General features: G+C 39.9%; 1 protein-coding gene across 6 annotated transcripts in view; it reads right to left on the bottom strand.

Moving 5' to 3' along the window:
• Positions 1-25,549, bottom strand: part of LOC126089542 (uncharacterized) — a 117,586-nt gene that overhangs the window by 80,741 nt on the left and 11,296 nt on the right. For all 6 annotated transcript variants that reach the window (XM_049906921.1, XM_049906922.1, XM_049906918.1 and 3 more), the window contains exon 3: positions 13,361-13,563. In XM_049906921.1, coding sequence (XP_049762878.1) covers positions 13,361-13,563 — 203 coding nt within the window. The remainder of the gene's footprint in view (positions 1-13,360; positions 13,564-25,549) is intronic.

The following is a 25,549-nucleotide window of genomic DNA, read 5'->3' as shown; positions in this document are numbered from 1 at the left end:
GAAACAGTGATTTGGAAGGGAGTGAGACAGGGTTGTAGCCTACCCCCGATGTTATTCAATCTGTATATTGAACAAGCAGTAAAGGAAACAAAACAAAAATTCATAGTAAAAATTAAAATCCATGGTGAAGAAATAAAAACATTGAGGTTCACCGACAACATTGTAATTCTGCCAGAGACAGCAAAGGACCTGGAAGAGCAGTTGAATGGAATGGACGGTGTCTTGAAAGGAGGATATAAGATGAACTTCAACAAAAGGAAAATGAGGATAAAGGAATGTAGTTGAATTAAATCAGGTGATGCTGAGGGAATTAGATTAGGAAATGGTGGTGGTGGTGGTGGTTAGTGTTTAACGTCCCGTCGACAACGAGGTCATTAGAGACGGAGCGCAAGCTCGGGTTAGGGAAGGATTGGGAAGGAAATCGGCTGTGCCCTTTCAAAGGAACCATCCTGGCATTTGCCTGAAACGATTTAGGGAAATCACGGAAAACCTAAATCAGGATGGCTGGAGACAGGATTGAACCGTCGTCCTCCCGAATGATTAGGAAATGAGACACTTAAAGTAGTAAATGAGCTTTGCTATTTGGGGAGCAAAATAAATGATGATGGTCGAAGTAGAGAGGATATAAAATGTAGACTGGCAATGGCAAGGAAAGTGTTTTTGAAGAAGAGAAATTTGTTAACATCGAGTATAGATATAAGTGTCAGGAAGTCTTTTCTAAATGTATTTGTATGGAGTGTAGCCATGCATGGAGGTGAAACATGAATGATAAATAGTTTAGACAAGAAAAGAATAGAAGCCTTCAAAATGTGGTGCTATAGAAGAATGCTGAAGATTAGATGGGTACATCACATAACTAATGAAGAGGTATTGAATAGAATTGGGGAGAAGAGAAATTTGTGGCAAAACTTGACTAGAAGAGGGGATCGGTTGATAGGATATGCTCTGAGGCATCAAGGGATCACCAATTTAGTATTGGAGGGCAGTGTGGAGAGTAAGAATTGTAGAGGGAGACCAAGAGATGAATACACTAAGCAGATTCAGAAGGATGTAGGTTGCAGTAGGTACTGGGAGATGAAGAAGCTCGTACAAGATAGAGTGGCATGGAGAGCTGCATCAAACCAGTCTCTGGACTGAAGACCACAACAACAACAAGAACAGGTCCTTGATGACAAAATAATTGTTGAAGAGTTACCTATTGCTATGACCATATTTTTATTTTATTCCATTCTTCTAAATCACACTGCCTTTACAATTTCAATGTTAAAAAAACCAATAATCACATTGTTGTTGACAAGTTAAGCAAAATACATGTGTTTCTATCAGAGGCATGCCCCCCACTCCTTACATTCTGCAGTATTCACATTATTCCAAAGAGTTTACAAGGCAAAAGATGTATCTTTACAAAATTATATCATTATTTCAGAAATAAATCCAGAAACAAATTTAATTATTAGCATTTGATTGCACAATTAATAATATTAATTTTAAGTATGCCAGAAATTTTGGCATTTCATTTATTCTTAATAGAAGAGTAATCTTAACTGTTAGTAAATATTGAGTGTAACACATTAGTTTCCTTTTGATACATTTTAGTCTCAAATATAATATAGGGTGTACAAAATCATATGAAATCTTTTAATGAAAAGCTGAGATAGTTTTAACCTATGCAAGAATCAATAGCTTACATGGTATTGGTTATCTCTATAAAAAAAAGATAATATTAGAGGAGGATGATTTATTACAAACATCAACACATCATGTTGATCGGTTGCACCCCTGCTCACCACCAGAAGCTACCAGTTTGCAGGTGCAGCCCCTGTCACTGCAGCTCATCCCATCACCCTCTGCCTCAAAAGCCCATCATCACCTACTGCGGAGGAGTCCCTGTCCTATTGGCTGCCTCCTCCATGTGTGGCACCCAGGAGTTCCAGCTTCCTGGTGCTAGGCATTGGTCCATCTCCAGCCTTGGGTCTGTTGCTGCAGCCTGCTGTTCCGGTCGGGCCAACTCCACCAGCCCCTCCCCATCATCAACTCAGCCGTCATTGCTGGTGTGTACAGCCCCATCTCCTACACACTGGGAACTGCCTGCTGACAATAATGCAGAGATGGCAATGGCACCCTGCTCCTTGGTGCTGTTTTCAAGTGCCGAGCAGGACCACTGTCCTCGGGCACGACCACATCTCTGTGTATTCCAGCACTATCCTCTGGTGCTCGCCCAGCACATTGTCACACACCTGCCATTAGCACTGGTTGTCATATCTGATGGATGTGTCTCTCATTGGGCTGCTGATATCTCCTCTGTCACCTGGCCACCCTCTTCGCATGAGGGGGACGTGTACTGTAGTGCTGTATCCTACTACTAGTACGTATGAGTATGAGTGCACTGAGTGTAGTGCTGCCATGCATGTGTACTTAAATCAACAGCCAACTGTAACCGCATGGCCAGTCACTAGAGGCCCTCGGGTGTGCACATGGCACAGTCTCTGCCCTGCCGTCTACCTGTGACTCGTGCCTATATGAGCATGGAGTGCACTGGCTCACCCTCACCATGTTTTTTCAGTTTGTACTGCTCACATGTGTTGTTCTGTGAATTGCTTATGTTGCACCTTCTTTATGATTATTTTGTCTTGTTGTGTGTGGAGTCACAAGAGGCTTATTTCCGTTATTGTTCACAGGTTTATGAAGAGAGCCAGATTTGTGTTATTTGGATTGCTTTTGTGTAATACTTGGTTACTACACCATTTTTAATTAATTGATTAAAAACATCATATCTATTGAATCTTACTCCATCTTGTTCTTCAGGCTTGGTGACTTCTACTGTGAATGTTCCCCATGTTCATATGACTTTTGTGTCCATTTTAATCTCTTGTTTACCTACCAGCATTGCTTCTGATATTGGCACACATTATGGGGTTATCCTGTATCCAGGTAGAGGGATCTCCTATTATTTTGATAGCTTGTTAAATTGACCATACACTTATAATATTGTTATCATGAATGTAGACTTACTGCCATAAATCACTTAGAAGTTATGGCTTCAATTCTAGTGACTTTTAGGTCTTACTTTTTCTCTATCAACCTGGTGCTTTAGCTGTTCATCATATTTATCCACTGTATTGTAGTCCAGGTCCATGATTTGTGTGACCAGCTTAGCATTCTGTGAAAAGCTATTGTTTGGATTTACAAGGAAAACATTTTTAGTGAGGAATTTTTTAAAGTGACGCATGATATTGTGTGGGTGAAATAGAAAATATAGTTATCACTGCTAAACTACAAACCTGAAAAGAAACGAAGATGCAGACTCATACAATTAGTCAGTTTATGAAAGAATATTTTTAGCCCATAAAATTACTGATTCTTGAATTCGAACAGTAAGGAGAGAACTGTTCTGCAGGCCTCATATTCAGTAGGCTTTCAGCAGAATTAAAAATTTGAGTCTTAAACTCTCAGATTTTCTAATCTAATTTGAAACGCTCCCTTATGACAAACTTCTTTTATTCTTTAAAGGTGTTCCTTGCAATAAGCTGAAGTCTTGCATTGTAATATATTTTTATATGTATTTGTGCAAGTTTTTAAAGTTTTTACAGTATTCTTTTTGTTTTTGAACTTCCTTATAAGATTTCCGTGAATTGTGTAGTGACCTACTCCATGAACCTTAGTTAACTAGGTCCCACAGAACCTGGTGAATAAAATTAAATTCTTTAAGTTGTCTAAACTAATGATAAATTTAGAGCTATTACAGGTCCTAGTGCCATATATGAAGCCTACTATGCAAACTGTAATAAAATCGGTGAAAACTCTTAATGTCCCTGAAAAATTTAAACTCGTTGGGTTGGGATGAGGCTACGACTAGAATAAATAAAAACAGTATGCCACAGTATTGCACATCCACTCTCCCTCATAATCAACCAATCTTTTGATGAGGGATTTATTCCAGCCCAATGAATGTATGTTGAGTTTTGGATTGTTCATAAAAATGCCAAACAAGATGAAATGGGGAACTACAGATCTGTCTCATGTTGCCAATTTTCTCAAAAATATTTGAAAGTGATATATACGATCAGACAGAAAATTATAAGCTATCCCATAGCATTGTTTTACACAATTGGTATTGTTTCGGAATAGGCTTCAGCACAGGCCACACAATAAATGAAATGGTCACAAGAGTTAGAAGATGTCTTTATAGCAGAATATGTGTGTCAGAAATCTTTTGAGATCTCACCAAAGCTTATGATAGCTTAAATCATGACCTGCTTCTCTGGAAGCTAATAAGCTATAGCTTTCAAGGGAATTCTCTTAGTTGGGTGTCTTCAAAGTTAGCTACCAGAAAACAAAGAGTATTTGTTCATAACAGTGGCAATTAATTCCTCTTTAGCTGGAAACACACTCAATTAGGTGTCCCACAAGGTTCAATATTATGGTCTGTACTATTTTTGTATTATATCAATGATAAGGCACACCAAGTGCAGTCTAATACCATTCACAAAGCAGATGAATCAACAATGATAGTCTGCTTTAAAATCTATGTGGAGTTACTCTGCTTAATTAACAGACACTTAGGGAGGTAGAGACATGGGTCAAAAATAATAATTTGTAAAAAAAAAATAAAAAAAAATAAAAAAATTAGAAATTTTTCCTTTCACCACAAAACAGTCTGTGCAATGTACGTGTGATATACACCATACAGACAAAAAGTGTACAGTGCAAACTGTGTTAAATTCCTTGATGTACTAATAAATAAAAATATGTTGTGGAGTAATCATGTGGTCAGCATACTAAGTCGACTGAACAGTATCGTTTAAGTCATGCACGTCTTATATAATCAGTGATTCAACTGTACAAAAACTGTGCATTTTGCATACTTTGTATCATTCATTAGGTATAGTATAATTTTATGTGGGTCTCAGAAAACTACACTACTCCAAGCTTTTAGACTACATAAATGTCATCTGAGCCATTGTGGAAGTCAAACTGAAACAACACTGCAAATCTTTATTTGAAAACCTAATTTAATGCCCATTCCATATGACTCTATTATTTTCGCAAAGAGGAACCCACAAGTTTTTGAGGACAACTGCTTCTTGCACCAATATGAGGCTAAACTCCACATTATATGAGCATGAAATTTAAGAATAAAGTCTGGAAGAGGAAGTGATACCAACATCAAAAAAATATTGAAGGAGATCTGGAAAAATATCTGAAAAGTAACTGCTACTGAACCATGGACCTTGCCGTTGGTGGGGAGGCTTGTGTGCCTCAGCGATACAGATAGCCGTACCGTAGGTACAACCACAACGGAGGGGTTTCTGTTGAGAGGCCAGACAAACGTGTGGTTCCTGAAGAGGGGCAGCAGCCTTTTCAGTAGTTGCAAGGGCAACAGTCTGGATGATTGACTGATCTGGCCTTGTAACAATAACCAAAACGGCCTTGCTGTGCTGGTACTGCGAACGGCTGAAAGCAAGGGGAAACTACGGCCGTAATTTTTCCCGAGGGCATGCAGCTTTACTGTATGATTAAATGATGATGGCGTCCTCTTGGGTAAAATATTCCGGAGGTAAAATAGTCCCCCATTCGGATCTCCGGGCGGGGACTACTCAAGAGGATGTCGTTACCAGGAGAAAGAAAACTGGCGTTCTACGGATCGGAGCGTGGAATGTCAGATCCCTTAATCGGGCAGGTAGGTTAGAAAATTTAAAAAGGGAAATGGATAGGTTAAAGTTAGATATAGTGGGAATTAGTGAAGTTCGGTGGCAGGAGGAACAAGACTTCTGGTCAGGTGACTATAGGGTTATAAACACAAAGTCAAATAGGGGTAATGCAGGAGTAGGTTTAATAATGAATAGGAAAATAGGAATGCGGGTAAGCTACTACAAACAGCATAGTGAACGCATTATTGTGGCCAAGATAGATACGAAGCCCACACCTACTACAGTAGTACAAGTTTATATGCCAACTAGCTCTGCAGATGACGAAGAAATTGAAGAAATGTATGATGAAATAAAAGAAATTATTCAGACAGTGAAGGGAGACGAAAATTTAATAGTCATGAGTGACTGGAATTCGAGTGTAGGAAAAGGGAGAGAAGGAAACGTAGTAGGTGAATATGGATTGGGGCTAAGAAATGAAAGAGGAAGCCGCCTGGTAGAATTTTGCACAGAGCACAACTTAATCATAGCTAACACTTGGTTTAAGAATCATGATAGAAGGTTGTATACATGGAAGAACCCTGGAGATACTAAAAGGTATCAGATAGATTATATAATGGTAAGACAGAGATTTAGGAACCAGGTTTTAAATTGTAAGACATTTCCAGGGGCAGATGTGGACTCTGACCACAATTTATTGGTTATGACCTGTAGATTAAAACTGAAGAAACTGCAAAAAGGTGGGAATTTAAGGAGATGGGACCTGGATAAACTGAAAGAACCAGAGGTTGTACAGAGTTTCAGGGAGAGCATAAGGGAACAATTGACAGGAATGGGGGAAAGAAGTACAGTAGAAGAAGAATGGGTAGCTTTGAGGGATGAAGTAGTGAAGGCAGCAGAGGATCAAGTAGGTAAAAAGAAGAGGGCTAGTAGAAATCCTTGGGTAACAGAAGACATATTGAATTTAATCGATGAAAGGAGAAAATATAAAAATGCAGTAAGTGAAGCAGGCAAAAAGGAATACAAGCGTCTCAAAAATGAGATCGACAGGAAGTGCAAAATGGCTAAGCAGGCATGGCTAGAGGACAAATGTAAGGATGTGGATGCTTATCTCACTAGGGGTAAGATAGATACTGCCTACAGGAAAATTAAAGAGACCTTTGGAGATAAGAGAACCACTTGTATGAACATCAAGAGCTCAGATGGAAACCCAGTTTTAAGCAAAGAAGGGAAAGCAGAAAGGTGGAAGGAGTATATAGAGGGTCTATACAAGGGCGATGTACTTGAGGACAATATTATGGAAATGGAAGAGGATGTAGATGAAGATGAAATGGGAGATACGATACTGCGTGAAGAGTTTGACAGAGCACTGAAAGACCTGAGTCGAAACAAGGCCCCCGGAGTAGACAACATTCCATTGGAACTACTGACGGCCTTGGGAGAGCCAGTCCTGACAAAACCCTACCATCTGGTGAGCAAGATGTATGAAACAGGCGAAATACCCTCAGACTTCAAGAAGAATATAATAATTCCAATCCCAAAGAAAGCAGGTGTGGACAGATGTGAAAATTACCGAACAATCAGTTTAATAAGCCACAGCTGCAAAATACTAACACGAATTCTTTACAGACGAATGGAAAAACTAGTAGAAGCCGACCTCGGGGAAGATCAGTTTGGATTCCGTAGAAATACTGGAACACGTGAGGCAATACTGACCTTACGACTTATCTTAGAAGAAAGATTAAGGAAAGACAAACCTACGTTCCTAGCATTTGTAGACTTAGAGAAAGCTTTTGACAATGTTGACTGGAATACTCTCTTTCAAATTCTAAAGGTGGCAGGGGTAAAATACAGGGAGCGAAAGGCTATTTACAATTTGTACATAAACCAGATGGCAGTTATAAGAGTCGAGGGGCATGAAAGAGAAGCAGTGGTTGGGAAGGGAGTAAGACAGGGTTGTAGCCTCTCCCCGATGCTATTCAATCTGTATATTGAGCAAGCAGTAAAGGAAACAAAAGAAAAATTCGGAGTAGGTATTAAAATCCATGGAGAAGAAATAAAAACAATGAGGTTCGCCGATGACATTGTAATTCTGTCAGAGACAGCAAAGGACTTGGAAGAGCAGTTGAACAGAATGGATAGTGTCTTGAAGGGAGGATATAAGATGAACATCAACAAAAGCAAAACGAGGATAATGGAATGTAGTCGAATTAAGTCGGGTGATGTTGAGGGTATTAGATTAGGAAATGAGACACTTAAAGTAGTAAAGGAGTTTTGCTATTTGGGGAGCAAAATAACTGATGATGGTCGAAGTAGAGAGGATATAAAATGTAGACTGGCAATGGCAAGGAAAGCGTTTCCGAAGAAGAGAAATTTGTTAACATCGAGTATAGATTTAAGTGTCAGGAAGTCATTTCTGAAAGTATTTGTATGGAGTGTAGCCTTGTATGGAAGTGAAACATGGACGGTAAATAGTTTGGACAAGAAGAGAATAGAAGCTTTCGAAATGTGGTGCTACAGAAGAATGCTGAAGATTAGATGGGTAGATCACATAACTAATGAGGAAGTATTGAATAGGATTGGGGAGAAGAGAAGTTTGTGGCACAACTTGACCAGAAGAAGGGATCGGTTGGTAGGACATGTTCTGAGGCATCAAGGGATCACCAATTTAGTATTGGAGGGCAGCGTGGAGGGTAAAAATCGTAGGGGGAGACCAAGAGATGAATACACTAAGCAGATTCAGAAAGATGTAGGTTGCAGTAGGTACTGGGAGATGAAGAAGCTTGCACAGGATAGAGTAGCATGGAGAGCTGCATCAAACCAGTCTCAGGACTGAAGACCACAACAACAACAACAACAACTGTAGTGTACAATGAGAGGCAAAAAGATTAAGCAGCCCAAAAAATTTAGAGTCTGAGAACAGAGCACTGCACATGCCCAAGCTCAGAAGTGCCAATGTTCACAACTCTAGCAGTATGTGGACCTTTAGCCTGAAGTTTACATCATCAAAGAGAAGCAATATAGTACTTAGGATACATTATACGTTGAGATTCATTGCAATTTAACTCATCATATCATTTTGTTAAAAAATAGTTATTCAGGCATGTAGAAACAGTTGAAATATAAGAACTCCATGTCAGTAGAATTACTGTGGAGAGCATTTCACATCTGTTTCAGTGGCTGAGTGGGTAGGCTGACAGTTTATGAACATAAAGGATGAGCGTTAAAATCTAACTGGAGTCATCTGTAACTTTTTCTTTATTTAGACCTGTGCAGGTAATATTTTAAACATTAATTCGCTACAAACAGTGCAGTTGTAGGCTTTTCTAGGTTCCACATTATTTCAAAAGATTCCATTTTATAACAGTCTAGTTTTTTGAAATTAAAATTGTTGGCCCAATAATTATGTACACCTTTAGACAAAAAGGAAATGAAATAAAATGAAGAGTAGGGTACATATAGCTTCAGTATTTTATCCACATGTCATTGGCCTCGAGAACAGCTTAGATTGTTTGAGGCATAGAATTGACAAGTTTATGGAAAAAAGCCCCTTCCATGACAATTCTCTCCCATGAAGAATGAACCAAAATGCAATAGAGCATTCACAGTTCCCAGAGGAGGGTCTGGCCAATTGTCCCACAGAGTCTTCTTAAGTTGAGCCCATATGTGCTATGTGGGATTGAGATCAAATTACTTTGGAGGTCACAGGAGGCACTGAATAATATTCTACCTCTTTTGACACCAGCTCTGAATCCTAATGCTAGTGTGTGATGGATGTTTATCTTGTTGGTAAGTGAAACATCCTTTGGTGTACCAAAGGCAAGCTCCAGTGATGTTCACATTTTCAAGGAAATGTCAATAGCATGCTGAATTGAGCTTGCCTTGGATATCTGTGAATTTAGACTTTCTCAGCGAATCTCAATGATGAAGTCTTCTTGGGTTATCAACCAAGTCAAGGCGTCATTCTGGGGCGATGTTTCAACAGGTTTCCTACTTGTCATCTACAGCAAAGTGTTGCGTTCATGTCCTGTCTGGTTCTTTATAGGCAATGAATCTGCCTCGTCTGTGTTGGCAGTGCCAATCATGCGCTTCTGGAAGGGATGTCGTGGCACGTTATGGGGGAGTCACAGCCAATGGTGGTGGGGGCTCTCTGTGTGGTGGCAAGTGTGGGTGTCACATCATGGTGACGCATGTCCATTATGTCCACTGTCTTTACCAGTTTTGCATCAGGATGTTCTTCTCATATTTTTGTTATTGCTGCAACCCATGCAGTGCTAAGTTGGAAACCACTATCTCAGTTGACAAGGTTATCACGGATTCAATCTTTAAAGAGGCTGTGGAGATACAAGTCCATGATAACAATGTCAACTGAGATAGCAGTTTCCAACTTAGCACCGCATGGGTGGCAGTGATAACAAAAATATGACAAGAACATTCCGATGCAAAACTGGTGGAGCAGCGGACGGAATGGACATGCCTCACCAGGAAGGTATGCCCACACCTGCCACCACACAGGGAGCCCCCCCCCCCACCATTGGCTGTGACTCCCCCCCCCAACCCCCCCTCCCAATCCCACAAAGGGCCATGACACCCCTTCCAGAGGCACCCAGCCAGGGTGAGGGTGGGAGTGGTGGGGTTCTATGCGTGCTGACGGGTGCATGGCAAAACACAGGCTCAAGAAAAACCATAGGTTTGATTTTAAACAAACAAAGCTGCTGTGCAGGATGAACAGGTTCTGGGATTAAATCTTTAAAGAGGCTGTAGAGACATGAGTCCATGATAACCTTGTCAACTGAGATAGTGATTTACAACTTAGCACTGCACGGGATGCAGTGATAACAAAAATATGACAAAAACACTCTGATGCAAAATCAGTGAAGGCAACAGATGGAATGGACAGACTTCAGCAGGATGAGACTCCTGCACCCATCAGACACAGGGAGCCCCCACCACCACAGGCTGTGACTCCACCTCACCACACGCTGCGACACCCCTTCCAGAGGCGTGCGATTGGCCTGCCAATGCAGATGAGGCAGAGGAGCCTGTGGTCCAGTGGCAACAAAGAACTGAACAGAATATAAACCCCACACTTCACCTGAAGATGGCAGTAGGTTTGTTGAAACATTGCTGCTGAATGATGCCTGGACTCAGTTAATAGCCTGAGAAGACTTCATCATTTACCTTGGATGTGTTCTAAAATTCCTGCACCCATGTAAGACGACTAGCCCCATCATTTCACACTTATGTGTCCACTTCTGGCACAGGTGGCCATGAAGCGTGCTTGATATCATTGCCCATCTGTGTAGTAAACAAGACCAGGACCACTGATCGTGGACTCAATTGCACACTCAGTGGAGAAAATGGTTTTCTTCCAATTGACATCTTCCAAGGAACTCATAATTGTTAGTCTATCCATGGCTTGTTCTTCAGGCAATGGTTCTTTGATAAGAGCATGATGGGACCTGATTCCATGGTCCTTTAATCTTCTGACAACAGTTCTTGACAAACCTCAGAAATGTGATTTCCCCGATAAGTGACAAAGGAGCATTCTAGACTGCCATGACCAATTCTTTATGTTGTCTCCATATAGAGACTTGTGATCTTCCAGATGTTGGACATCTTGCTACTTCACCATTATCTCTAAATCAACTAATCCATCTCCTTGCTGTGGAAACATCAACACCATGATGACATCCTGCTTCAGGTGCACTAATACCATTTTCAAAGGGAGCAATTATTCACTCATGAACAGTCACATCAGTCATTTTGAAGCAGACCTATGATGTATGCCAATGAGCTCATATGAGTACCTTTCTCTTAGCTGAAAACTATGGAGACATCAGGCAGCAGTCGAAGTAATTACAAATAAATACATCAATTTTAATTATTTTTATTATGACAATTTGTCTGTTTGTTTAAAGATTAGACTATTATAAAATGAAATCTGCTGAAAGAATGTGGAACCCAGAAATAAATATTACTTGCACAGGTCTAAAAAATAAATAAATAATATTGGCAGTGTGGCTTCAGTTGCCAGAGACTGCAGTCATGTGTGTGTGAGTTGCGTTTGTGTGTGTATGTGGGGGGGTGGGGGGAGGGGGGGGGAGGGGCCTATTTTTGACTCCTGTTAGATTTGAATGCTCATCCTGCATGCTTGGAAGCTGTCAGCATACCCACTCAGCCATTGAAACACAAGTGAAATGCTCATTGTAGTAGTAATGCTACCAATGTGGAGTTCTTATATTTCATCTGTTTCTATGTACTCAAATAATGATATTCAAAAGAACTTATAAAATGAGTTAAACTGCAATGAATCTCAAGATATATTGTATCCTAACTATTATATTGCCTCTATTTTATGTAAACACCAAGCTGAAGCTCTGCAGATTTCTAAAGCTGTGAACACTGGCCCTACTGAGCTTGGGCATGCATAGTGCTCTGTTCTTGGACTCTTAAGTTATTGAGGCCAGCAGTCTTTTTGCCTGTCATTGTACATCACTAGTAGTCAACTTTCTTTACCTACTGCCCACTTTCGCGCATCTGTTAGTAGTAACATATTGTAACTGCTAACCAGTTTAACAGTAATGGTGATTTGTAAGGTAGAGGAGGAACTTTACTTTATAAAATTTATACTGTGGAATTGCAGCAAGTTAAAGCATATAATAATAATTACTTACCAAATAATTTATGTCAAAATTTTATGAAAACCTAATGAAAATATCTTTAATCTCCAACAGCCTACCACCTATTGCCCACCATGAAATCTGTGACACTCACTAAAGGGGTGGTAGGGACCAGGTTGACTCTCATTGGTGTAGATGATTTCTTGAATGTTCATCATGTAAAATAGGATATGGCTCAAGAAGTAACACCATACGTATCATAACCATAGACTTTTTTTCTTTTTTGAATGATAACCACGTAAAAAGTACCTGTCTGAAGAAGTAACAGTATTTGTATTATAACTTTAGATTAATTTTTATTAGTCTGTGACAGTCTAGCTAAGTAACCAAAGTAACATAAATGGATAGACAAAAAATCTACTCACCAAGCGGCAGCAGGGGACCACGAAAAGATTTAACTTTTACAAGCTTTTGGAGCCAGTGGCTCCTTCTTCTGGCAGAAGAGTTGAAGGGCAAGGAAGAGGAGTGGAGGAAAAGGACTGGAGATATTTAGGGAAAAGGGTACAGTTCAGAAAAGTCACCCAGGACCCCAGGTCAGGGGAGACTTACTGGATGGGATGAGAAGGAAAGAACTGATTATTTTAGGTTGTTACAACTAACTAAAGTGTTAGAATTGGCAAGTCACCTACGTCACAATTTTTGATTGTATTAGAAAGATTATGTGATAATAAAGATCTCGCAGAAACTGATGGGTTAAATTAAAATCATTAATTTGTCTGTAGCACAATAATTTTCATAGCAGTATAGAAATTAGTCTATATAAATCCTTTTTTGCAACTTAAAATGTTTCTTGGCAAGAAAAAAAGTTCAAAATGAGAATGAAAATATAACTACAACAGTTCAGTAGTCGGAGTCATGTTTCACATACTGCTGTGAAAATGGAAAGGGAAAATCACAAAAATGTAACAAAAACACATTAAGTAAACTAGCTTGCAATGATTTTAAGAAAATTAAAAAAATCTATACAAGTAGTTGTGTGGAATAGAAGCATCTAATAAGAAAGCTCTTTGAAAATCAGTCTCAACTTACGTTCTGCAGAATATTCCAAGACAAATGCATTGGTATGCACTTCGCTGTACAGTAACACAAGTGTTAAAGTTCGTGTGTGGGATTTGTAAGTAACAGCATTGGGCCCTTCTGCTGGCAGTGAGGGATGAACTCCACAGAACGGTACACCTGACACATCTTCATATGGTGGCTCTGACACCCACACATAATCGCACCGGCATGGGCTGGAAAAATGGCACATACATTTATAGATCAAAATTTTCAAACTGTAGCTGGCAGATGTAATATTCTGAAACACATTATCATAACTAAATGATTAAATTTACCAGCAGCATAACTTTACTTTTATGACGAACTTTAGAATAATGCTCTAAATAAAAAGCAGAACTAGAACAGACATCTGCAGAATCTGACAAAGTTTACATCTACATCTAAAAACAACTGCCTGTACACCTCTGTATGAGCCCTAATTTCTCATATCTTATCTTCGTTGTCCTTATGCACAATATATGTTGGCAGCAACAGAATCGTTTGGCAGTCAGCTTCAAATGCTGGTTCTCTAAATTTTCTCAATATGTTTCCTGAAATGAATTCTGCCTTCCCTCCAGGGATTCCCATCTGAGTTCCCAAAGTATTCCATAACATGTACGTTTTGTTCAAATCCACTGGTAACAAATCTAGCATCCCTTCTCTGAATTGCTTTGATGTCTTCCTTCAATATGACCTGGTACAGATCCCAAGCACTCAAGCAGTACTCCAGAATAGGTCACATCAGTGTCCTATATGTGGTTTCCTTTACAGGTGAACCAATGTTTCCTAAAAGTCTCCCAATAAACTGAAGTCAACTATTTGCCTTCCATAGCACAGTTTTCACATGCTCATTCCACCTCATATCGCTTTGCAATGTTACCCCCAGAAATTTAAACAACTTGACTGTGTCAAGCTGAACACTAGAAATACTGTATTTGAATATTATAGGTTCGTTCTTCCTACTCATCCACATCAACTTACATTTTTCCACATTCATGGCTAGCTGCCATTCATCACACCAACTGGAAATTTTTTCTAACTCATCTTGTATCTTGCTACAGTCACTCAACTTTGACATCTTACCATACACCATAGCATCATCAGTAAACATCTGCAGACTACTGCCCACCCTGTTCGCCTAATCATTTATGTAGGGTTATATATAGGCGGGATAAAATTGTATGGTAGATTACAGTAAAAAGGAGAAGGTGAATACAACGTGAAACTACTTGCAGATGGATATGTGTGTGTGTGCGAGTGTATACCTGTCCTTTTTCCCCCTTAAGGTAAGTCTTTCCGCTCCGCTTGTGTGTCTATCAACATGCCAACGCTTTCGATTGGTAAGTAACATCATCTTTGTTTTTAGATATTATCATTTATGTATATAGAAAACAACAGCAGTCCTATCACACTTCCCTGGGGCATTTTACCGCATAAGCCAATGAAATACTCAACTTGTATAGCCATAAAATATTGTTTCCACAAATATAAAACTATTCACCTTACAATAAGTAAAAATTATGGTGTGAAATGTCCCCTGTAATTTGACAGTACTCTTAGAAATATTGCAACCTCCTCAGAAACTTTTGTAGATAGTAGTAGTTTTCAGAAATTTCCTTCATGTTAACCTGAAAATTTTCCCTTACTTATGATAATAATGTCAAGCCAATTTAATACTGAAGAATACAATCCTTTGGTCTGATATTTCATACTCTTTTTGGTTCCTTGTCCGACCATGCCAGGTGTTGCCGTAGAGGTATTGCCAGTGTCTGGCAGTATATTGTTCATTTTACATCTTCTTTCTGTCATACATTTACTTTCTTATTATGAGAAGGAAAGTTGCTACTCACCATATAGCAGAGACACTGAGTCGCAGATAGGCACAACAAAAAGACTCTCACAATTAAAGCTTTTGACTCACGCAAACACAACTCACACACATGAGTGCAGTCTTAGGCAACTGAAACCACACTACAAGTAGTAGCACCAGTGCATGATGAGAGTGGTGACTGGGTGGGGGTAAGGAAGAGGCTGGGTTGGGGAGGGGGAGATATAGTACACTGGGGGTGGCAGACAGTGAAGTGCTGCAGGTTAGACGGTGGGCAGGGGAGAGGTAGGGGGGGTGGGAGTAGCAGAAAAGTAGAGAAACAAAAAGGACTGGGTGTGGTGGTGGAATGATGGCTGTGTAGTGCTGGAATGGAAACAGGGAAGGGGCTGCATGGGTGAGAACAGTGACTAAAGAAGGTTGAGGCCAGAAGGGTTACGGGAACGTAGGATGTAGCAGGGAAAGTTCCCACCTGTGCAATTCAGAAAAGCTGGTGTTGGTGGGAAGGATCCATATGTCACAGGCTGTGAAGCAGTCATTGAAATGATGGATGTCGTGTTTGGCAGCATGTTCATCAACAGGGTGATCCACTTGCTTCTTGGTCACAGTTTGTCAGTGGGCATTCATGTGGACAGAGAGCTGGTCTCATAGGTAGCCCAGCTGGTGATGAGATAGGTGATGTTAGTGACCGGACTGGAGTAAGTATTGGTGGCTACTCAACCCAACAGGTGACATCTTTGCTATCTGAATAGAAGGTGAGGACACCCTATCCAATTCCTCCAGAACCTCAACAATGTCTCCCCCATTTGCTTCACCCACTCCTACTCAACCCAACAAGCCACCTTCCTAGATGTTGACCTCCAACTCAAAGATGGCTACATCAGTACCTCTGTCCATATCAAATCTACTAACTACCAGCAATATCTCCACTTTGACAGCTGCCACCTGTTCCATACCAAGAAGTCCCTCCCATACAGTCTACCCACCCGTAGTTATCGCATCTGCAGTGACGAGCAGTCCCTCTCAAAATATACTGAGGATCTCACTGAAGCTATCACTGACCGTATTATCCTCCCAACCTTGTAGAAAAACAAATCTTCTGTGCCTTACCTTTCCAGCCGCCTACCACCTCCCAAAGTTCCATCATCTGGGCACAGAGGAGTATTCTCCTTGTAACTCAGTACAAGGTTTCAATTACCTCTTGTTGTGCCCTGAAATGAGAAATGTCCTTCCCACCATCCTTCCCTCCCACAGTGGTATTCCGCCATCCACCGAACCTACACAATATACTCATCCATCATTATACAACCCCTGCACCCAATCTCTTACCTTATGGCTTGTACCCCTGTAATAGACATAGATGCAAGACCCATCCCATACATCCTCCCACCACCTCCTACTCCAGTCCAGTCACTAACATCATCTATCCCATCAAAGGCAGGGCTACCTGTGAAACCAGTCATGTGATCTACAAGCTAAGCTGCAACCACTGTGCTGCATTCTATGTAGGCATGATGACCAACAAGCTGTTGTCTGCATGAATGGCCACTGACAAACTATGGCCAAGAAACAAGAGGACCATCCTGTCGCTGAATATGCTGCCAAACATAATATCCTTCATTTCAATGACTGCTTCACAGCCTGTGCCATATGGATCCTTCCCACCAACACCAGCATTACAGAACTGCACAGTTGGGAACTTTCCCTACAATATATCCTACATTCCTGGAACCCTCCTGGCCTCAACTTTCATTAGTCACTGTCCTCACCTATCCAGCCCCTTCCCTGTTCCCATTCGAGCATTACACAGCTGTCATTCCACCACCACACCCATTCTTTTTGTTTCTCTCCTTTTCCGCTACTCCCCCACCCCCTCCCCACCTCTACCCTCCCCTCCGTCTAACCTGCAGCACTTCACTGCCCACCACCCCCACCATACTACAGGGTGTTACAAAAAGGTACGGCCAAACTTTCAGGAAACATTCCCCACACACAAATAAAGAAAAGATGTTATGTGGACATGTGTCCGGAAACGCTTAACTTCCATGTTAGAGCTCATTTTAGTTTCGTCAGTATGTACTGTACTTCCTCGATTCACTGCCATGATTTCATACGGGATACTCTACCTGTGCTGTTAGACATGTGCCTTTACAAGTACGACACAACATGTGGTTCATGCACGATGGAGCTCCTGCACATTTCAGTTGAAGTGTTTGTACACTTCTCAACAATAGATTCGATGACCAATGGATTGGTAGAGGCCGTCCCATTCCATGGCCTACACGCTCTCCTGACCTCAACCCTCTTGACTTTCATTTATGGGGGCATTTGAAAGCTCTTGTCTATGCAACCCCAGTACCAAATGTAGAGACTCATCGTGCTCGTATTGTGGACAGCTGTGATACAATACGCCATTCTCCAGGGCTGCATCAGCGCATCAGGGATTCCATGCGACGGAAGGTGAATGCATGTATCCTCGCTAACGGAGGACATTTTGAACATTTCCTGTAACAAAGTGTTTAAAGTCACGCTGGTACGTTCTGTTGCTGTGTGTTTCCATTCCATAATTAAAGTGATTTGAAGAGAAGTAATAAAATGAGCTCTAACATGGAAAGTAAGTGTTTCCGGACAAATGTCCACATAACATATTTTCTTTCTTTGTGTGTGAGGAATGTTTCCTGAAAGTTTGGCCGTACCTTTTTGTAACATCCTGTATACCTCCTCCTCCCTGCCCCAGCCTCCTCCTTACCTCCACCCAGTCGCCACTTCCATTATGCACTGGTGCTGCTGGTCGCAGTGTGGTTTCAGTTGCTTGAGCCTGCAGTCATGTGTGTGTGTGTGTGTGTGTGTGTGTGTGTGTGTGTGTGTGTGTGTGTTTATTGCTGACGAAAGCCTAAATGGCCAAAAGCTTTAATTGTGAGAGTCTTTTTGTTGTGCCTATCTGCGACTTAGCATCTCCGCTATATGGTGAGTGCTTCTTTCCTTCTCATAATATTGTTACATTCCATCCAGGATTCTCCTTTGCTTGATGTACTTTCTTATTCATTTACCATTCTAGACTGAACAGTGCTTTTCTTTCAGATAACTACTTACATTCATACTTTTCCTTATTTTCACTTCTCCAACTCTTCATTACACCATTTAATATCATCCTAGAACAATGAATTTGAAACACTGATATCAGTAGTGAACATCATCACAATGGTTATCATTGTTTCTCTTAGGATTCTGGCTTAGGTACAACTTTTCCCTACCTTTAGCATCCTTTAGCCTCTCTTTAATTCTTTCCTTGTTAAATTTTGTTTCTCCTTATAAATAAACTGCTTAGAAAATAGACACACAATATAGGAATACTGCTTGAAATTTCAATTGAAATTCCTTGGTGGAATATGAGGAGGAAAAGTAACAACCAAAAATAGTCACATAAACAAGACTGAAAATGTTGCTAAGCTTCTGGACTGTGTTGCACAACTGTGACCAGGACAATGTAGGCACACGTGTGTATGTGTATTTTGTATTTGGTGGCATTGAATGAGAACATTTTCTGAAAACTTAACATTGTTTTCAGTGTTTTTTTGTGCCAATTGATTACTCAGCACTTCAACTGTTTGGTGAGGCACTATGTATGATTAATTATCAAGTGCTTTTCTTATCCTCCTTTCATCCACCTCCATAACATGTAATTGTTGTGGTTCTCAACAATGGTAGCTGGGTCTACTGTTTGGTGAGGCACTATGTATGATTAATTATCAAGTGCTTTTTTTATCCTCCTTTCATCCACTTCCATAACATATAATTGTTGTGGTACTCAACAGTGGTAGCTGGGTCTACTCCTGACTGTGGCAGAACTTTTGATTTCCAACATTTGGCTTCAAAGGGGAGGAGAGGTGATGGTGTAATGCTTCTGATCAGCATATCTTGTACCCTGGGTTGAAGAAAGGAAGATTAGAGTTTAACATCCCATTGACAAAGAGGCCATTAAAGCTGTATCCTTTCAAAGGAACTACCTTGGCATTTGCTTAAGTGATTTAGGGAAGTCATACAAAGGGTTAACCTGAGTTAAATTCCACACCTCTGCACAATGTGATGCTGTTGATGGTCATACATCCATTGGATGGGGATATTATATTTGTTGGATACCATTGGAGCTAAGTGACAGTGATATCATGCTGAATGCTGTCACATAAAGCAGAATTTTACATAAAATTTGAACTGTACTTTATGTTCCTGCCTAAGCTCGATCTTGGAAACTGGGACATTTTGAAAGTACCCCACAAAGTTTTCGATATGGTCACTGAGCTGTGCTACAGAGGATGTGTCACCACAGCCAGCTTTCATCAAGTCACATTCATTGACTTCGGCAACTCACAACCAAACTATAACATTTCAATTTAACCTACACCTCATGCTATGCTGCAGATCACTATGTCACTGCAACCAGTTTTGTTACATATACATTTGTTAACTTTATCAACTTACAACCTCCTCTTCTACTTCTTCGTATTCTGTCCATTGCTGCTAACTGCCATCCATCCACGTCTATTGAAGCTTGGTTGAAATCTTCATGGAGGCCATTCCTCCAATGCTTCTTGTGTCTCCCTGGGGGTCTCTTTTCCATAGGTGTGAGATTAAGGAGCTTTCAAGGCCATCTGTGATCTTCCATCAGGGCCCATGGCTGGCCCACTGCACTCGTTTGGCTTTAACAGTTCCTGCTATGTTGGGCTGTTGGTATAGTTCCTTAGACTCTTGGTTGTGTCTGATCCTCCATTCCCCTGTGTCTGTATCCAGAATCGGACTGAATATCTACTGAAGCACTTAATCTCAAAAACCCCTTAAGAAAAGCCAGCAATCCTGTAAGCTGTGAGGGTAACACTGCAGGTTGGATGAGAGGCCAGCACCCTCTCTTCGTAAGAAAATTAAACATGCTTTCAAGACTACAAGTAAGTCTCAACTTACAACCAGACTGTAAAATTTCAGTCTAAGCTATACCCTGAGCTATGCTACAGATCATTCCATCACCACAGCCAATTTTCCTCCAGTCACATTTATTGTCTTCGCCAACTCACAACCACAATATAACACAGGAATGCAAAACAATATCCCAAGAAATCCTGGATATTCTGAGAAACATACTATACAAGAAAGTAAATACAAAAACCAGTAACCAACCATATAGTTGATTATAGCTGCATCAATAATCGTCAATCTTGTGCTCTCCTTTCCACAAAAAGAGGACTTTAGATTCAGTGTTTCTCATTGACTACCATACACTATCATCCAGTTGGCTTTAACCAATGGGAATGAATTGCCAACAACAGCATGAGTGGAAGAGCCAACAACACCGTAAGTGCACTTCAGCATGCCTTCACCACCAGTATCACCATCACCACAACCACCACCACCACCACCACCACCATCACCAACAACAACAAGTGTAACATTATACACAACATGAATTACTCACAGACACTGACTAAACTTAAGACACCAGACATAATTCATCAGAATAATGATAACTAAAAAGGTTTCATCAGGATTGAGCTTGACGAATAAATAAAACTTGGCTCCCATTCAGATGGTGCAGAGTTGAAATTCTCATCTGGTCATCCACATATAGATTTTTAATTGTTTCCCTGAATTTATTAAGATGAATGCCATTGTATTTACATTTTGGGTGGGGAGGGGGGGGGGTGACACTGGCCAACTTTTCTCCTTACACACACACACACACACACACACAAAAAGAAGAAAAACACCTGTGGCCAATTTTTCATCCCATTATGTCCAACCTAAGTTTATGCTCCCTCTTTAATGATCTTACCCTTAATGGATGAAGAAGATTAATCTCCTCTTCTTTACAAATCAGCAAATAAAGCCCTGTTTAATTTTTATCATTTCTCCAACTGACAAAAAATATGCATGTCTTCTACCCATATAATTCACTTCCATCCATCTAACTCAATTTCATGTGTTCTACTCAGAACCTTTGACCTCGTCCTTAAGAGGTGAAAGGTGACCAGTCATCAAGATTAAGGTGAACACCAGAGTGCTTTGCTGAATATGTATCTCAAGTTGCCCTCCTTCAACCTGTGAATGAAGCAGCTTACAGTTTGATATGTCATTTGGTGTATGGGGAAATTTTTCCTTTCTGCAGAATCTGTACACTATGCCTCCCATTTTTCATTCTTACTGTCTTGCTACTTATTTTTATTGTTAAAAAAATACAGGTTTGACTGTGTTTTCTAATGCTGTGTTTCATGCTGTTATCATCATAACAAATATCCACAAACCTACAGTTTATCAAATGCCAGCTCTGGTATGCCAATTGCAGGTTCATCCCGCAACATACATGTATGAGTTCATAGAATGTGCAAATTGTACTAATAGTAGCAGCACGAAAGATCTATGAAGTACACTGCAGAGTGTGATATTCTTTTTGTGTATCAGATATTTAGATAAATTACATTTTAACTGGAGCACAACTCAAGTTTATGCTTTCCACATTTCAGTGACTACCAACACATTTTGCTTTGCACATGAAAAGTAATTTCTAGTTATACTTATATACTAAACTGTTCTGAAGACTTCAAGATATTTTTCAAACAATGCTGTTATCTTCTCTAGCATATTCATCCTGAGACAAGAAATCATATTGTGGTGTTTCAAGAATTTCCGTGTAAATTCTAGAACCACTCGGCCTTCGACCATCTCGAACACACAATATTTTAAGCATGAGAGAGCCTATCTACTGTGTGTTGCCTGTCTGTGTGTGCAGGTCCAAAGTGTGTAGTAAGAAGACTGTAGACATGGTGGTCGAACGGCAACGATAAGTGTTTGCTGGTGGTGCCATGTAAGTTTAATGAAAGATCACGGCAGACTCAAGGAACTTCTGTGTTATTCCATGTTGTTTTATAATTTTGACTATTGTAGTGAAAAAAAAGAACAACGGTTGAAATATTGTTAATTAATGCTCGTCTTAGACTTGGAGAGGATAAGACATGTGTTCAGATTCAGGATGAGAATGGACTTGGGTTTTAAGCCAACTTTCTCTTTTGTGTAAATAAACTTTGTTTCTAACCTTTGGATAAGTGAAGAGACTTACTTGACAGTGTTTGTTTATCTGGAGAATGAGATTTGTAAAAGTTTTGATGTTTGAATATGCATCGTTAAGTGAAGCAAAAGAAACTGCATATGTCTGCTTATTTCTTTATTAGTAGAAAGAGTTTTGAGAAATTCCTGTTCCTACCAAATATACTTGGGAGAAGAAGAGAAAAGGAGGTTGCAGCAGCAAGCTAACCAGCAAGGAAAGTTGGCTGACCATCTCAAGTAAGACATATCGTTAAAGAAGTGGGAGTTTGCACACATACTTCACCACTTTAAGTCGTCCAAAGTGTTAGTCTGTTCTGAGCAATGGAACAAACAAGTCAATAATTTTATTTCCTGTGGGTCTACCAATAACTAAACAGCTCCAATAAAGAGTAAGTAGATGCCTTTATATGTTCCATCATTTGTACGCCACTCAGGATTTTCATTTATCACTGTAAACCAGTCTTACTGACATCTATGTGAAACATATGCTTACTGCAGGTGGAAGTTATTTTACATTTGCAACAAGATAAAATTGTATGCTGAAGCAGGACTCAAGCACAGTTCCTGGCCTGTCATGAGCAGTTCACTACCAAATGCACTATGCATACATATTTCATGGACCAATTTAGAGTTTCAGCTTGTCACTTGTTTTCCTCTATACATTCCATGCTTCACAAAGGCTCCCTTACTAGGATGTATTTAATGAACTGTGTCCCACAAATCCCATCATGGAGGAGAATCTTCAGGATTATGAAATGAGTCAAGATGTATATCAAAGAAAAGAAGAAGGTGTTATAAGCAAGAACTATACACTATGTTCAACAATGAAGTATGGGTACACTGTTAGATATTACCAAAGGTGAAAGTAACATAGTAAAATTAGCTTTCAGAACAACACTGAGGGTATGGGTAAGATGAACACTTCTTTGCACACTTTCTCACAAAGTAAGTCTCCAGGCAACCCACCATCACCACTAATGCCAAGATTTGTAACATTTAATCATTATTTAAATATCACAAATGTTTTTAATAAATTCAGTTTATAACTGTGTGTCCCTTGCATCCCTACTTTTTCAAGGTAATTACCTTACACTGAGGTGAAACAATGGCTGTACCATTGGAAGAGGTACAGAGACGAGCGAGTGTGCTGGGGTGTACCTCAATTCACTACTACTAGCGCCACGTCATCATAATGCACCTGTGCTTCATGCACAAAGGATTGCACCATAATCTATGAGTGAAATTAAAAATTAAAATAACTTTTCCAAACTTTGTCACTGTATGCTTCAGTATATTAGTGTTAACATTGTAAAGTTTCACGATGATTAAAGGAATATGTTGCGCTAAATATATTATTTTAAGAAAAAAAAAGTGGCACTAAATAATGAAGCTAGAAGGCTAAAAGTTATTCAGAATGTGCAAATGTATGTCACAATCAAAAGTTACAAGTCTCAGCTCAATCAGAGCAATATTTTGGTCCAAATCGTTGTTTTTACGAAAAAATTGAAGACACTACACATTGGACTGAGAAAGATGAAAATTCGTATATGGCCTCAGTTTGATCTAAAAACCTTATATCTGTGACACCAATAAGCTAAGTCTAATAGTTTTCAAGTTATTTACTAAAAAACCAAATCTGAAATAAAAACATCCTTATTTGTGGTAGATTAAATATCATTTGAGTTTGTAATAGAAAGTTCTAATTATAGCACTTGATTACATTAATTAAATAATAAAGCTGTACTAAGTTTCAAGACTTGATAGTAAATAACAATCATTACAAGGAATCGTAAAGACGCAGTCAAAGGTTATGAGCTACTGTTGGTTGCGGTCTAAAAATTCTAGCAGGCAAAGTTTAAATACAGTCAAGCGAAAACTTTTTTCAGTGACTAAAGCAAACTTAACTCTATGTATATAAAAATTTAGAAGATTTTAAACTGTTGAACAATAGAACTAATAATTACTATGTGTCTGTGAAAGGGACCATTTATATGCCGCTACCTGTGCCTAAGGTGGTTTATAGCAGATGTTCCGTTTGGCGGTCTGCTGCACCCAAGCATAAATGTGGCCACAGAGCCAGTGAGGAGAGACACTTAGAACCAAGATATCAATCTGACCATGTCAGTCAAACGACTGCTTGTGCTGTGCTTCGGATGATATCAGACATAGGCACCTACCAAAAGCATTTTCGGTAAAAGTAGGAAGTGAGCTCACAAGGACTTTACGCCATTCTGGATCACTTGGATTTCACAGAAGTAAATGTTTGTGTGTCATCCATAATGCTCACAAAACTGTGTGACAAGTGGTGAGTTTAATTTCCACTTTTAAGGTGAGCAATTAACTTTCGGTGATTCGAAGTCATGGCAATAGACCATTTTACTTCAAACTTCCCATAGAGGTTGCCTCTGAACTGTTAATAGTACTGTTTCCAATAGGGACATTATTATTATTATTATTATTATTAGGAATTTTATTATATTTTGTGCATGTGAACTTTTACTGAATATTAATCAGTTAAAACTCAAAACTTTTATTTATAGTCATTGTTCCTGATCCCGCTGAGTAAATAGCAATTAGGAACATTTTCTTTCATCAAGCACAATGAGAAATGTGGACTTGCAGACTGGAAATTATGATTTGTACATTCTCCATCATTTTCTGGTTAACCACAAAAAATGTTTTCAAGCTCTTGTAAATGGCAAAGGTAGGTGAAAAGCATGCAGACAATGTAGATGTCTTTTCATTAACAACATAACAAAAATCAATGACCAGTTTGATTACTTACCCTCCACCTCACATATCGTGCATCAGCTGGGAAACTGAACACTGAAAGAGATCGATACGAAACAGGGAACTCGGTAGGCATTAACAGCATAGCGAAGTGAAATATGCTGAAGCCAGTGTGAGAACAGTGTTAAAATTTGCTCACGAGTGTCAAAACTAAATACAGAATGTTAGCCACAGTAACTTGAATGCGTTGGAAGAAGGTAAGAAGATGACACTACATCATGGCTACCGCCAGTGTTGAGGTTAGAAGAAGGTGGTGCATCATCACAGAGCTGTGTGGACCTACAAGTTACCAGCAAGCTACTGTGCTCACTCACTGGTGCCCAGCCCCCTGACGCTATGGCAGCAGATGGTACTCACTACTATCCTCATCGCCACATTGCTCCTACTGCACCTGCATTATGTTGCAATGCATTGCATCATGCTTTCTGGTATACTGTGCCAGCATCGCTCATCAAGATCAATTAGTTAAGTCAAGA

Source organism: Schistocerca cancellata, chromosome 1, assembly GCF_023864275.1.
Source record: "Schistocerca cancellata isolate TAMUIC-IGC-003103 chromosome 1, iqSchCanc2.1, whole genome shotgun sequence".
Lineage (NCBI taxonomy): Eukaryota > Metazoa > Arthropoda > Insecta > Orthoptera > Acrididae > Schistocerca > Schistocerca cancellata.
Note: the sequence above shows the minus strand (reverse complement) of the source record. Positions and strands in the feature narration are given on the sequence as shown.